Source organism: Priapulus caudatus, unplaced genomic scaffold (assembly GCF_000485595.1).
Source record: "Priapulus caudatus unplaced genomic scaffold, Priapulus_caudatus-5.0.1 Scaffold390, whole genome shotgun sequence".
Classification (NCBI taxonomy): Eukaryota; Metazoa; Priapulida; class Priapulimorpha; order Priapulimorphida; family Priapulidae; genus Priapulus; species Priapulus caudatus.
Genome location: NW_014577451.1, coordinates 14159 through 30780, shown reverse-complemented (window position 1 = coordinate 30780; position 16622 = coordinate 14159). Strand labels below are relative to the sequence as shown.

The following is a 16622-nucleotide window of genomic DNA, read 5'->3' as shown; positions in this document are numbered from 1 at the left end:
CACACACACACACACACACACACACACACACAGCTAGAAAACCAGTCCCACGCCAATTACATTCTAGTACTGATCCTATCCGACAACATATTGTAATGCGAGGAGTAAACGTCGCTACCGTTTCACTGCTACAACGCGCTGTTACAATCACAGGTCATAAGGATAACTCCTCTTCCAATTAAATCTGGGATTTGATGTCACATAGCCTGCCGGTCGGTACCAAAGCTTTCACAGCCATATATCTACCTTTATACTTGACTACAGAAAATCGCAGCCGTTATACAGATCTAGATATATCAAGAGCTAATAAATACCTAAGGTGTTTATTAGCTATTGATATATATACATATATATATATAATCAGGAGTGTATCAATATGTGTCAATCAATATATATCAATCAGGAGTGTATTGATACACTCCTGATTGATATATAGGTTATAGCATGCCACCCCCAAACACATTGGCCTGTTGACCACCCGTTAAGAATTCCTTCTCGTTCCTGCTCAATGCAAGGCTATATGCGGGGTAGTCTTGGTACTAGTTCCATGTTACAGCTGGGCACATAAAATAACACGTCATAAATGCATGTATCAAACTCGTCGTTATTCAATACATCAACCACGCATATTTCGAAGTGTGGTCTCATTAAGATATTTTAAGTAAACATTTCTGCCAAAAGTACACATTGCTGCTATCACAGAAACTGTCAACACGTTACATGATTAAATTAATTTATGATTTGTTATCCCAGATATTAGGATACCCTTAACGACAACACGTTTCCAAGAAGCTATACGAAAACATGGAGCAAAGTCGGGTATATATATAATAATAATATACGGTAGTGTCTAGACGACCGGACCCGGTTTCGGAGGCCTGAAAACTAAACAACCGGCTCTCTTCTCTGATTGGTCAGTTTCCGAACATAATAGGACAAATATATAATAGGACAATTTTTAATGCAAAACATAAAGAAATATATTTAATTCCGAACATAAACAAAAGTTACAGAACAAATAAATGAATACGGAGCAAATAAATGCAGAAACAAATAAAATACAAAGAAATACAGAAAGCAGAGGAAAATAAAAACATCATATGGGGTTCGAACATGGTCCCTTACTATCACGATTCATGAAGCGAAAGCTCTACCATTGAGACACTGAAACCAACTTGAAAGTCAGCAATATAGACCCTAACCCTAACCCTAACCCAAACCCTAACTCTAATCCTAACCCTAACCCTATCCCTAATTCTAAAATAAAATAAAATTAGCCAAAAATAATAAAAAATAAAATAGTGACAAAATTAGCCATTTAGAGAAGAGAGCCGGTTGTTTAGTTTTCAGGATACCGAAACCGGATCCGGTTGTTTATACACTTCCTATATGGATCTAACCTTGTATTGCCCACACAGCATAGCCAAATAAATGAAAGAACGACAAGTGAAAAATAAACACTTGCCAAGTTCGCACCAGATATGGCGCCTGCTGTACACAATAGTATATAGATATAGATCATATTATCATATAGATATAGTATATATAGATATAGATATAGTATATATAGATATAGATATAGTATATATATATATCATATTATCATATAGATATAGTATATAAATATAGTCATATAGTCAAGAGCTAATTATACATTATAAGATATTATTAGCTCTTTATATAGTACATCTGTATATAGATATGTACGCCTACATCTAACCAAAGCTATATCGCTTCAACAAAATACTGTCATTGCTACACATCAGATACGCGAGGAAGGATGCATGGCATCTGAAATGATTACGATGAATGCTGATGGCAAATTACGGCTAATTAGGTTTTCGCTGAAGATTAAGAATTTCGCTGGACATGCGAACCCACTGGTCAGCACACCCAGCTTGGCTTGGCAACGAATACTGAATATCTCATCGAACACTGTGAGGTGGATGTCAACAGTGAATCCGTCGTGTTCTCAGTCTCCCCTCTGTCTGCTTCCCATCATTTCTGCTTCACTTTACAAAGAGGCGCACAGAATAGTCTATTTGTACGCACGTACGCCCAATAAGATACATCAATGCAATCACGTAACCACAGAACCGCAATAAGTCTATAGAAAACCGGGAGCTGCCGAGAACAGAAAACAAATGACATTTTGGTAATAACTGTACAAGCGTCTTTCATATTCAGCACCCAAGAGGGTGAGTGCAGACAATACAAATATACTCCGTACAGACTGCAAAGGTGATCCTATACATCAAACTAGTCCAGGCCAGGCGCGCGCTAAATTTAATCGATTCAATTTGTAGTCGCTGTCACGTATACGTGGTAACACACGACAAATGAGCGGGTTAGTCGACTACACAAGAGAGATGGTGAACCATAACATGAGAACACAGTTCAGCTGTTTTCACACACTTATGCGGTTTTAAGTATGCCCCACTTCCTAACAAAGGAATAATTGGCGATTCCAATAATGTGGTCTGTGGGAAATCTCAGTTTATTCTGCAAGGGACCAGTGAGCGGTGCACAATGTACGGACAAGTATGTCAGCTATTTGGTTATGAATCACCGCAAAGATCTCGGCTATTCAAATTGCAGAAAAGTGGATCAATAACAAAGCTTTTTGCTCCCAAAACTTGTGGTACATGTATGTGTGTATGTAAGACAGCAGGCGGGAGAGAGAGAAAAAGAGAGATGAGCAGACACAGCTAATAGAAATAGAAGGTTCTAAGGTTACATGTCCACTCACCACTGTGTCAATTCATTAATGGCGAGGCGTGGGATTTTTTGAACAGCAGTGAATGCATTAGTGGGACCTTCGTTGCTCTATGAAGTGATGTGGGGAGGGTTTACCATGCAGGTCTAGATCTGTCCTAGGCATACGATTCCTATTTGTAATTCCTATCCTGTTGTTTTTACTAATACAAATAACTTATTACTCATATAGTGATTGTCAATATAATGCAGCCAAAATATAATCAAAAGTACATGTGAACGAAAACTTTATGTTAGAGTGAAAATGTTGCCAGAAGTTTTTTAAACACACCTCTCTTTTCACACATAGCATATTTCACCAAGGACAATGAGTGCGATAGAGAGATTTCTACCGAGTTCATGCATAATTAACACAAACATGGCAGCAGTTAATGATGCTTCGTAATTGCCAGTCGTCGGCAGCAGCGATACAATCCGAATAGAAGCATTACATCTATCAGGGGTTAATAATGACACAATTTGTCATTATTAACCCCCGCAGAGATGCCAATACTTTTCTGAGCAAACTGTAGTGAGGATGTCTGAAATCTGTAGTCCGAGAGTCACGCAGTGACCCGAGTATGCTATAGGGGGGTTCGGGGCATATATGCCCCAAGAAAATTTTTGATTCCGAGATGCAATTTCCTGCATTCTGGGACCCAAAATGACAATAAGTTCACACTGATATTTGCTGCTAAATACATGTAGTTATTTTCAATCATGTTATATCAATGTAACACTGAAACAAAACACTTGAAATATCACCAAAATGATGTTTTTTTCGATCGTAATAAAAATCGTAGTTGTATGCAAACTGGTCGGAGTGGTCAAAATGCAAACGAAATTCGTATAAAATACGGATAAATCGTAGTGGTTGGCATCTCTGCCCCCCCGGCATCTATCGTACCTTGTTGAGGTAGGAGTTCATCCATTTCGTGAAGGTCTTCTTCTGTATGTATATCCGCTCCTCCTGCAACTGCTTGATCCGACCCTTCTCAAAGTTGGCCGTCGCGTCGTAGTACTGGTGGCTCATCGTTGCTGCGAATTATTTACATGTAGTATCTGCAACGAAACGATATCACCATCACTAACTATCCATATAACGATCACGAACCATACACACCATACACCACACACACGCACACAACACGGACCCACACACACGCACACGTGCACCGCACGCACGCACGCACGCACGCACGCCCGCCCGCACGCACACACACACACATATATACACACACACACACACACACACACACGCCATACACCACACACACCACGAATCCACACACGCACACGCACACACACACACACCCACACACATGCACACACACACACACAACACACACGTGCGTCTCTCGCTTCCGTACGACCAGAATCGAGATACATGCCATCAAGAGCTAATAATATAGTATTAATAGCTCTTGATGCCATACATGCTCGGTACATGCTAAATTCATGAATGTGCATTATTCATTTATCTCTCACCCTCTCTCCCTCCCCTTCCCTGACCCCTACCCCACATGCCTCTCACCGGTTAAAAGTGAAAACTCGAGGAGCCGGATAGTGCGTGGATTTGGCGGAATGCGGCTACAGTAGAATATACCTGTGCAACAACGAGGAAGTTATTCCGCAAGCGAGCAAAAACTCGTTGTGCAGGTTTACAGCACCGTCATTAGGTATCCCCTGCGCCACAAGCTGCTGGTCCACGCAGCCCGCTGTAAGCACACACGTACAGGTAGGTACAGGTAGTATACAGGTATAGGGAACAGGTGTAGACGTGTGGCTGGCTGGCTGGCTGCGGGGGAGAAAGCACGGCATATTTCATCAGCGCGCTAAACCGCTCGATCAGTCTCCATCAACACGATGGTACACACACACGCGCGCGCGCACGCAAGCACGCACGCACGCACGCACGCACGCACACACTCTCCCTCACTCTCTCTATCTCTCTCTTTTACGCACACAATACACACGCACGCACACACACAGTGGCACACACACACGCACGCACACACACACACACACACACACACACACGCACACTCACACGCACGCACACACACACGCACGCACACACACACACACACACACACACACACGCACGCACGCACGCACGCACGCACGCACGCTCACTCACACGCACGCACGCACGCACGCACGCACCCGTACATCATGTGGTGCGAGCATAAACACTGCACACGCTACATAATACACAATAGAGCGCAAACCAGCGCCTACTGGCAGAGCATACTTTGGACTTCAAATCATAGAACACCCATCGAGGTGCGGCGGAGTTTCCATTCTAGGAGATTTTTAACATAAATATAGGTTCCCGCTTTCTACGTGTTACCAAGAGTAGATAAATAACAAGTAGATAATGTTATTTATCTACTCTTGGTGTTACGTGACTCGGATACCGCCTCTAGATAACAAAACGCCACGAGACCAAAATGCTTTCAATGCGTAATACAGCGAACTATGACGCAAGTAAACAAACATTCGGTCACTATTTATATTATCGCCAAGAAATTCAATACACGAACAGACAGAAGTGTACACACTGGGAAGTAGCAGTGAGCTCAGATAAGCCAGCTATCAGAAAACCAGACGAACGTCAATGATAAACGCTACCGCATAACTTTCTATATAACGATATAAAGGGGATATAAAATCTTTACTGGCCGCTTATTTCTCCCTTTATCCGCCTAAATTCCAATTCTTTTCACATTCACATTGCTTCTATCAACAAAAGATCCCTTCTAAACTTGTCTGTAAGCTATAAAGCCTATTGGAACCATCGAAACCCCATCTAGTCACTTTTTTCCCTTCCATTCCCTTTTTTTCCATTCTATTCACTATTCGCAGACCCGAGTGCCATAATGTCTTACCCGCAAAGTACACGCACGTATGCGACGCATGCGTTCACACTGATACATATACCTTCTGGTCACGGCGCAGATTGTACAAGTACGGGCCAACCAACCTAACTGCCGCCCAACAGAAATACACTGCAGTGTACCCGTATAACACACTGCAGTGTACCCGTATATAACATTGCAGTGTACCCGTATAACACACTGCAGTGTACCTATTGTAGGTAATATTGCTATTTTTAGTCCAAGTCGCGGAACCCTCTATACTAGCTCTGTAGGTTGCTACGAGAGTAAAAGCTATATGTTTTCACGTGGCATGTAGTATAGGCATCTTGCATCTACTGTCAGACTACTGTACAGTTCTATAAGCAGGGTGCGAAATTAACGAGTTGCGAGTCCGGAGTCAAATACTCCCTGATTTACTGTCGGACTCCCTGATTTGACATATATGAAGGAGTCCGTGTGACTCCCTGGAAATTCTGTCATACTAACTAGTTCATTCCAGAGCACGGTCTCATGGAATTACCGTATTTTTTCAGCAAATGTCAGAGAAAATTTGGCAGACGTGCAACCGCATGAATCTTCAAAATAATAAGCACATGCGTTGTTAATATCTTTAATTTTGAACTTCAGACTGCGGACTCCCTCATTTTGCCGCGGACTCCCTCTTTTTGAGGGTAGCTAGGAAGTCCGTTGGACTCCCGTGTTCAAAAGATAATTCCTACCCCTGACTAAGGATCTACTCTTTTCTCGCTGACTGCTCTTATCTCGTTCATGCAGAACACACAGTTCAGGCAGAGAATGGCGATATATGTGAACTGCCCAAAGAATGAATATATATACAGTGAATGGTGGAAATTCATTGATAACGTGAATGCTGCATAGAGACTGCTGAATGCTCGATGAGTGACGGAGACACGCCAGCCGTATATAAGACCAAATACTAATCAATACCTTATTATTAAAAGGTATTTATTAGCTCTTGATAATTGACATATAACTTGTAAGACGCTGTATGGTAGAAACATTCACTACGAACCACGATTTGACAAGTTTGATCAAACTGAAGCATTTTCGATTAACTCATTTTAATGGTCACGTGGTCTTGGGATTGTTTTGGTCGAACACATTTAACTGTGTGAGCATCGTTCGGTATGTATAATACCCGGAAACTAGCCACTCAGTCAGTATTAAATATCGTAAAGGCTGGCCTCTAGATATTATCAGGAGATTATCAACTGAAACCCACTCGCAGCTTACATTGTTAAACGTTACGTGTGATACATAATTGCCCATAAAAGCATTAAATGAAGACTAGCGGGAAAATTGTCTTGTAACTACGTTAGCTTTACAGTGGGCCTTAATCAATACAAATCACATTAAAGAATGCCATATGTGCCAGTTTTAAAGAAAATTCATCAATACTTGGTCTTGGAAGCAAAACCAACTGTATTTGGCTAGCCATACAAGTATCGGGAGTGCAGTTAATTATTAATGTCGGTCTAGTTATTCTATATTAACAGCTTTAAATTTTAATCAGCTACGCCCGGCAGGAAAGATGATTTCAAATCTCTCCTGACCTCAACCTTCAGCAAGACTGAAAATGAATTTAAAAATTGTTTACACACCTTGTCTAAGCAAAGTGGCAGCAAAAAAGTGGCAGCAAAAAAGTAAGCAACTAAACAAGTGGCAGTATTGACCAGTGTGTAATAAATACGATACGTGTAATAAATATGTGTAATGAGACGTAAGGAGACATTTAAAAACAACTGGTTCTCAAGGTTGTAGGCAAAATTTTACCGATTTTCCATTTTCAACTTGTACATGTACATGCTCATCTCTCCATATAACGGTACATGTGAACTGTCAGAGCGTTTTGATTGCCCGCGTACATGTGTAGTGAGCCGCGGCTGACGTCATGATGACGTCAAAGACATGATGCAACCAGCACGTCCACGATATTCACTAAGCCAGTATCATTCAGCATCAACCCTGCTACAGCTGTCATATTACATGTATTCACGTTAGTGATGTCACGATCATCGATTATACTCGATCATCGGTTGAACAGTGGCTCGAACCAAGCGCTTAGTGATGTCACGATCATCGATTATACTCGATCATCGGTTGAACAGTGGCTCGAACCAAGCGCTTTGTTATCAAAATCCATAATCGATTTCATCAGAAAAAAAAAAAATCGAAAAAGTGATGAGAATCAGAGATATCATCGCTACTATACAAGTTATCCTTTATTAACATACATGTATTATAAACACAGTAGTAAACAGTGCAAAACAAACAGTAAACAGGGCTATAAACAAGCACATACATGCACACGACGTTACGCACACGCAGGCATTCAACACCCCGAGTAACCGATTGTAACCGCGTGATCATCGGTTACTTGGGTCCACCCGATGATCGATTACGAAATTACAACCGATTGACAACACTAATTTATGTACATTCATGTACATCTGCTTGTGTCGAAAGCGTAATAAAAGTTATCCTCCCAACACCATTAGGATTAATTACTAGTGATTATCTACGCATGTATCATGTATGTATATATATATATGTATAAGCCTCTCTAATCATGTCTTCCTCAGTTGTGTGGATATTTCAGCCTCCCCTCTCTATATCTGCACCACCTTCTGGTCATCTCTCTTCCACATATTAAAAAAAAAAGAGATTTCAGTATCACTTACCCGTAACCACGAGGAGGTACTTTCATTCCTCCGCCATACCTTCATAGAGATTGCAGTATCCATGCCCCTTCATTTACGTGCAACCTCATTCCCACACCGCCCGCACCTTCAAGGAAGCTATACTTGATCTCTCCTCTGACATTTATGTATATTTCAGCATCATTCCCCCTCGCATAATCGATCGTAGCCTCCTTCACCCACGCTCACACCGAAAAGGATATTTCAGTATTCTTCTCATGGATACAACTGCGTGGAGCCTTCCGCAAACATCTATGGATTGCTCTGCCACACCGCTACTGGTATTACTGCATCCCGCTGCCACGCCTAAATGAAAACAGCTCTCATCCGCAGCATGCAGCTCACACTTCCATATAGCACTTCCTGAAGCCATCGCACACCTACATGCAGATACCTGTATCGCTACCTGCATGCATCCATGATCAAACGCACCGACAGCAACGTGCCTGCATCCTCCCGGCTAACATACCGTTGATGCGGTGTTTACTGTATAGCGATCCACTTCGAACACTTGACTCTCTCACACGTACGACTCGTGAATTCATTATCGGGTTGCCATGGTGCCTTCCCTAAGTGACCGTAATGGCCCGCATGTCGCCAAATTGTGAACAAATTCACACTTTATGCACATTACGCTTACTCGTAGAGACGCTACGATGATGAGCTATGTAATTGTGCAGAAAGATACATAATTATCAGAAGTGTCATGATATCAAGATGATATGTCTATATTGTGATCATACTCCTGCAATTATGACATTTGCTGAAATGTCACGCGATTCTGTCAAACCACGTGAGCATGCACTCAGTCAAATGATACGGTTTGTTTCTAGGTGTTTTAGAAATCACAGTCGTGAATAGGTGGCATAATTTAAAATTACGATGCAACGCCACATATATCGTGGGATCATGTGATTTAATAATTGCTTTTGCATGATATACAATTTAAAAAATGAATATACTCATTTGTGCTTAAATGCTTAATTGAACTATCTCGCTTTCACTTTGCCTGTGTGCATATAATTAAAGATAATTAATAATGAAGTAGCTATGGCTTTATTTTAATTACTAGGCGATAAAACAAAACATGTGTAGGATAGAGTTGTTAAATGCAGCCAGCGATTGAAAACACTAACATTTACTACACGTATACTACGGACATACCATGTGTATACCATAGACCGACGGGGCTCGCACGCAACACACGGGCTCGCTACAACAATTCTAAGCAATCGATATTCGGCGCTGCTCCGGACTTGACTAACCGCATAGCTTCAGGGTATTCACCTCTTGCGCTGATCTATGTAAAGCTCCCCCTTTCATCACTCCACTGTACTGGCCCCCTATAATTACCTCACCTTTATGGCCGGCCCACGCTATCACAGATCAACGAGCTACCTTGCTCAGCGTGCAAAACGGGGGCAAATAGTTAGGACAACCTTCGTGTACACACGGAACAAATACTATAACACAGGGAATAAGTTATGTTACCATTTTCCTTATGCAAAAAACCCGACGGAAGAACTCGTGAGAAAGAACAACCGAGAGTGGCGTATTAATCACAAGAACGGCGGCGTGGCGCGCCCACGACAGTTCCACGACGTTTTGACATTATATCCATGAGAGAGTCTAATCAACATATACTCAATATTTGATAGACTCCGAGGTATGATTCACGGAGCAAAGTGTCATAAGCTCTAACCCGGCCAGGCTCCACGACTGTTTCACGTCGTTAGCACGCTCTCGCTATACGTAGCGAGAAGCGAGAAGGTGACTTGTTGCTAGGTATGCTCGTGGATATCCACATAGGTCATATAGGGCTACCTACAAGCAACAACACGGCGGCACACTTCGGCGTTGAAAACACCGCCCGCGCATTTTTTTTCATCGCGTACGTGGCAGGGAGGACCATAAGGCCTTCGACATTATAGCCTGCCATTAGACGATCCGTAATAATAATAACAATAAACTCTGCCTTTGCCCATCAAATTGCGCCCGCGACACGCCAAAAACGCCACCGACTATAACGCATCAAACATTTACATTACTATTTGCCGGGCTTTGTGAGATGCCCATCTATAGCACTATATACCCAACCTATACCACCCTATACCCCACAAATACCCATACCTATAGCTTACCTATACTAGTACCCTATACCCCACCAATACCCATACCTATATATATAGCCCACCTATACCACCCTATACCCCACCAATACCTATAGTCCACCTGTACCACCCTATACCCCACCAATACCCATACCAAAGTAAGGCCAACACTATAACTAGTACCGCTATCCCCAGCCACCATCCCAAACCTATAGTCCACCTATACGCACCCTATAACCACCCACAATACCTATACTAAATATTACGTTATACCCCACCCATACCTATAGTCCACCTATACCACCCTATACCCCACCAATACCCATACCAATAGCCCACCTATACTAGTACCCTATACCCCACCAATCACGCCAATACCTAATAGCCATAAAAAGGACCTGTACCCCCTATACAGACCCCAACCAATACTCCAACCAATAGCCCAGGCTAATATATCACCAGTACCACAACTTATCACTATACACCTCACCCACCCCAATACCTAATATATTATCAGGCCAACTAATAACCTATCCCTATAAATTATACAGCCCACCAATACCCAATACCTATAGTGGGTTCCAGCGATTTTTCATATTACCACACAATGCAACGCCACGACCATGACGATATCAGAAACCTAGGTTCAGGCCATGGACCAAGTACATGACGCAACGCACACTATCGCTCATTTTATATTCGCCGATATTAAGGAAATGCATCACAACGCCGAACATCTCACTGCGTGTGTCACTCAGCAGAATCGGTATCGACGAGAGCCATACCAGCTTTTTTCGGACTGCTATAGCGTGATCACAACACAAGGTAAAGTGCGAGAGACCAGGCGGACCAGCAGACGCTTGGAGCATTTTCTAATATATAGCAATGCTGAATAAACACGAAATAGTATTACTTTAACAATGTTTAATGTTTTCTCTACGACTCTTTCGCTAGTATTGACGATAATTACCATGTAACATGCCGGTTCAAAAGATGTCCTTGCAGGCAACACAACAAGGTACCCGCCACTCAACGGTGCACAAGAAAAACAGAGCCGACCGCTACACATTGTAGCACTTGTAATAGTTAATATAACGATAATGCAGTAAGCGCCGGTAATCCAGTAGGCAGCTGTTTGATGTGGGGAGTGATGATTATCTCTTGCACGTGCATAGTACTCTCATAAATAGCACCGAGCAACATGTGAAAGAATACCAAGCCCGGCCTTTACATTACAGTGTCTGCACATGATGCCTTCCATTTATCTCATTCGTGACTCATGCACGAAATAGAGAAGATGTATAACAGAACTGGGAGTGCATAACACGTCGCTCAGGATAACGTAGATGGGGACTTCTCACTGTTCACACTTGATAGATGTAGACTGATATACCACTAACATACCAATCCCAGACAGCGATCGTAGCATCCAGGCTTTTGTGGTTCTGAAATTACTTGAGAGTATAAAATGCGACTCGGCTACATGTTGGTAGTCCAATTCACGAATTTTAATAAGTACGTGATGGCAAAGTTTTGGTCGCTTCGCCTCCATCTTCGTAAGGGTGTCGATCCAATGCACGCAATTTCTCGAGCATTAGCCGTGCTTTGGCTACGTTGTCTAGTGAATCAAAGTGCTTGTCCTAACTAACTCGCTACACTTCAGAGATCTTCAGACAGCTTTGCAAATGGATTGAGCACCAGATGTTATTAAAACGGCGCGTTTGATATAGCCTATATGCAGTAAACATCGGTGAAATTTCTGATATCTCGCCGATTTAAACAAACTCAAGTCCATAAACATATGTGTTGCGTAGCAATCTCCGCGACGTAATAAGCCCTGGCAACCTGACCTGTGTAACTCATTGTAACATTCAGGGCGGGGCACCCAACCGACGCGTGATACAAGCCTGTCGAATACCGAACTGGCCGATCCCACCTTACTGCTAAAGCCTATATACTCTATATTGGCAACTAATAACACTAGACGTAATGTAAATCGGTGATTGCTGCAGATCGCAGATTACAGTAGACTGGTAATCACCCCCCAACACAAACACAAGCTAAACACACACCAACCATCCGGCTTAGTTACTCGCTGGATGCATGTAGCCTACCCATCGAGAATAAGGCCGAGAGGTTGGGAAGGGTCTACCAGTCTAACAAGATTACCGCAACACATGTTGCTCTTTTTGAACCGGTATGGCGGCGGCACGTATATTGAGGTAAATATGCTATATTTTAGTGCCAAGTCGCGGAACCCTCTATACTAGCTGTGTAGTTGCTACGAGAGTAAAAAGCTATATGTTTTCACGTGGCATGTAGTATATAGGCTCATTTGGCATCTACCTGTCAGACTACTGCTACGCAGTTGCTTCTAAGCCAGCGTGGCGAATTAACGGAGTTGCGAGTCCGGAAGTCAAATACTCCCAGTGATCTTACTGCGGACTCCCTATTTGACATATTAGCAGAGGTCCGGTGACTCCCTGAAAATTCTGCCATTACTCGAATCAGTTCATATCCGAGCAGCGCCTACATGGAATACCGTATTTTCAGCAAATGTCAGAGAAAATTTGGCAGACGTGCAAACGCGCATGAAATCTTCAAAAATAATAAGCACATGCGTTGTTAATTATCTTAATTTGAACTTCAGACTGGCGGACTCCCATCATTTTGCCGCCGACACTCCTCTTTTTGACGGTAGCTAGGAGTCCGTTGGACTCCCTTTAAAAAGAAATTCTCTTCCCCTAGATTAAGAATCTACTTGCTTTCTCGCTGACTGCTCTTATCTCGTTCATTGCCAGAACACACATTCAGGCAGAGAATGGGCGATATATGTGAACTGCCTAAAGATGAATTATATACACGTGAATGGTGGAAATTCATTGATAACGTGAATGCTCATAGAGACCTCGCTGAATGTCGAACCTCTCTCCTTCTCTCGTCTCCTCTCATCTCTCTCTCTCTCTCTCTCTCTCTCTCTACATCTTCATAATCATCTCTCCTCTCCATTTTCTCGCTCTCTCTCTATATATCACTCTCGCTCTCATTCTCTCTCTCTCTCTCTCTCTCTCTCCCTCTCCGTCTCTCGTCCCTCCCTCCCTTCTCTATCTCTCTCATCTCTCTCTAAGCATCTCTGTCCCCTACTCCGTTCTCCATCCTACACCCCTTGCTCTCTTTCTCTCGCTCATCTTCTCACCCTCTCTCCCTCCCCTTCCTGACCCTACCCACATAGCCTCCACGGTTAAAGTGAAAACTCGAGGAGCCGGATATGGCGCTGCATTTGGCGAATCGCGGCTACACGTAAATTATACCGTGCAACAAACGAGAAGTTATTCCGCAAGCGAGCAAAAACTCGTGTTGGAGGTTACAGCCAGCGCGTCATTAGGTATCCCCTGCGCCACAAGCTCTGGTCCACGCAGCCGCTGTAAGGCAACACGACGTACAGGTAGGTACAGGTAGTATACAGTATAGGGAACAGGTGTAGAGTTGTGGCTGGCTGGCTGGCTGCGGGGCAGAAAGCGGGCATATTCATCAGCCGCGCTAAACCGCTCGATCAGTCTCCATCAACTACGATGTACACACACACGGCGCGCGCGCACGCACACGGCACGCACGCCGACGCAACGCACGCAACACCTCTCCCTCACTCTCCTATCTCTCTACTTTTACGCACACATAGCACACGCACGCGCACACACACAGTGGCACACACACACCGCACACCCACAACACACACACACAGCACACGCACAGCACGGCAACGCCAGCCGACGCTCGCACGTCACGCTCACACACCACCACGCACGCACGCACCCCCGTACATCATGTGGTGCGAGCATAAAACACTGCACACGCTACATAATACACATATAGAGGCGCAAACAGCGCCTACTGGCACGAGCATACTTGGACTTCAAATCAATAAACACCCATCGAGGTGCGGCGGAGTTTCCATTCTAGGAGATTTTTAACATAAATAAAGGTCCTTTTTCTACGTGTTACGAAGAGTAGATAAGATACAGTAGTAATGTTATTTATCTACTCTTGGTGCTTACGTGACATCGACTACCGCTCTAGATAACAAAACGCACGAAGACCAAAATGCTTTCAATGCGTAATACAGCGAAGCTATTGACGCAAGCTAAACAACATTCGTCACTATTTATATTATCGCCGAAGAATTCAATACACGAACAGACAGAAGTTTACACACTGGGAAATAGCAGTGAGCTCAGATAAGGCCAGCTATCAGAAAACCAGACCGAACTGTCAATGATAAACGCTACCGCATAACTTCTATATAACGATATAAAGGGATAAAAATCTTTACTGGCGCTTATTTCGACCCTTTATCCGCGCTAAATTCAATTTCTTTTACATTCACATTGCTTCTATCAACAAGAGATCCTTCTAAACTTGCCTGTAAGCTATAAACCTATTGGAACCATCGAAAACCCATCTAGTTCAGCTTTTGTCCCATTCCATTCCTTTTTTTTCCATTCTATCACCTCTTCGCGACGCCGAGCTGCCATAATGTCTTACCGCGCAAAGTACACGCACGTACGCGACGCACGTTCACACTGATACATATACCTTCTGGTCACGGCGGCATGATTTTACAAGCTACGGCCAACCAACCTAACTGCCGCCCAACAGAATTATACACTGCAGCCGTATACCCTGGTGACCCGTATATAATCAGACACGTATACACACACGCAGTGTACCCGATAACACACACTGCAGTACGTGTACCCGTATAACACACTGCAGTGTACCTGTATAACACACTGCAGTGTACCCGTATAACACTGCACGCTTACCTATACTGCAGTGTACCCGTAATAACACACTGCAGTGGTACCGTATAAGCACACTGCAGTAGTGTACGCGTATAACACACTGCTAGTGTACCTTGTAATAAACACACTCGTTCCGATACACTGCGTGTACCTGTATATACACACTGCAGTGTACCGTTACACGCCACTGCAGTGTACGGCCTATAACACAGCTGCGTACGTGTACCTGTATAACACTGCAGTGTACCTGTATAACACACTGCAGTGTACCCGTATAACACACTGCAGTACGTGTACCCGTATAACACACTGCAGTGTACCCGTATAACACACTGCAGTGTGTACCCGTATAACACACTGCAGTGTACCTGTATAACACACGTAGCAGTAAACGGCGTCATAGCACAGAGTTCATCAACACTACGGTGGGGGCTGACTCTTCCCCGCACACAGGATGGGAATTCACTTCATGCCCACTTCCCCCCCGAATCGGCCGTACAATGCATCCGGCTTAGTTGATTGAGTTGGCTGGCTGCACCTTACTTTGGCCCGCGGTCAATCAGACCAGAGCTCAGTGGGGGAGGCGTGTACGAGAGACCACGAGCGTCAAAAAAATGTCACGTCGCAATCAGCTACTAGAGGAAGGCGAAGTACACAGAGGAGAATTGTGTGCCGGAAATCTTAACCGCGTACCTACATTATATCAGGAGTCTATCAATATTGATTAGACTCCTGATTATATAGGTTAATTCTTTCATCTGTATTCCGCCAAGCGAATTTTCTCGGAAAATGTCGTCGTTGTGTTACTATACGAAGAAAGAGGAGGGGGAGGAGGATTAGGAGGAGGAGGAGCAGGAGGAGGAGGACGCAGCTGTGTAGGAGCGCGAATAGCCGGGAGATGTACAGAAATATGGTCGCTGCATACATGTAAGTTGTAACGTCTGGCGCCGCCACACAAACGCCTGCAGACTGGCTGACTATATACACACACACCGCGGGTCATCATTACCAGGCGGATTTCTCACCTAATACACGGGCAATAAATAATCAGATCGCCTATCCCAATCACGATCAATCATCTAGCCTGCTATAAACGGTGGGTGACCTATATAAACGGTGACATTTTTATACACGGTGACCTTCATAAACGGTGACATTTAAAAACGGTGACCTTCCTAAACGGTGACATTTATAAACGGTGACATTTTATACACGGTGACCTTTATAAACGGTGACCTTTATAAACGGTGACCTTCATAAACGGTGACCTTTATAAACGGTGACCTTTATAAACGGTGACCTTTATAAACGGTGACCTTTATAAACGGTGACCTTCATAAACGTTGACCTTTT

At 43.6% G+C, this 16622-nt stretch overlaps 1 protein-coding gene across 1 annotated transcript in view; it reads right to left on the bottom strand.

The window, feature by feature from the left end:
• The window catches only part of LOC106809839 (spectrin beta chain-like), a gene marked incomplete at its 3' end in the record, with an annotated part of 127714 nt that overhangs the window by 98984 nt on the left and 12108 nt on the right, over positions 1-16622 (bottom strand). The window contains 1 exon segment of the mRNA XM_014813065.1: positions 3662-3816. Within this exon segment, the coding sequence (XP_014668551.1) occupies positions 3662-3787 (126 nt within the window).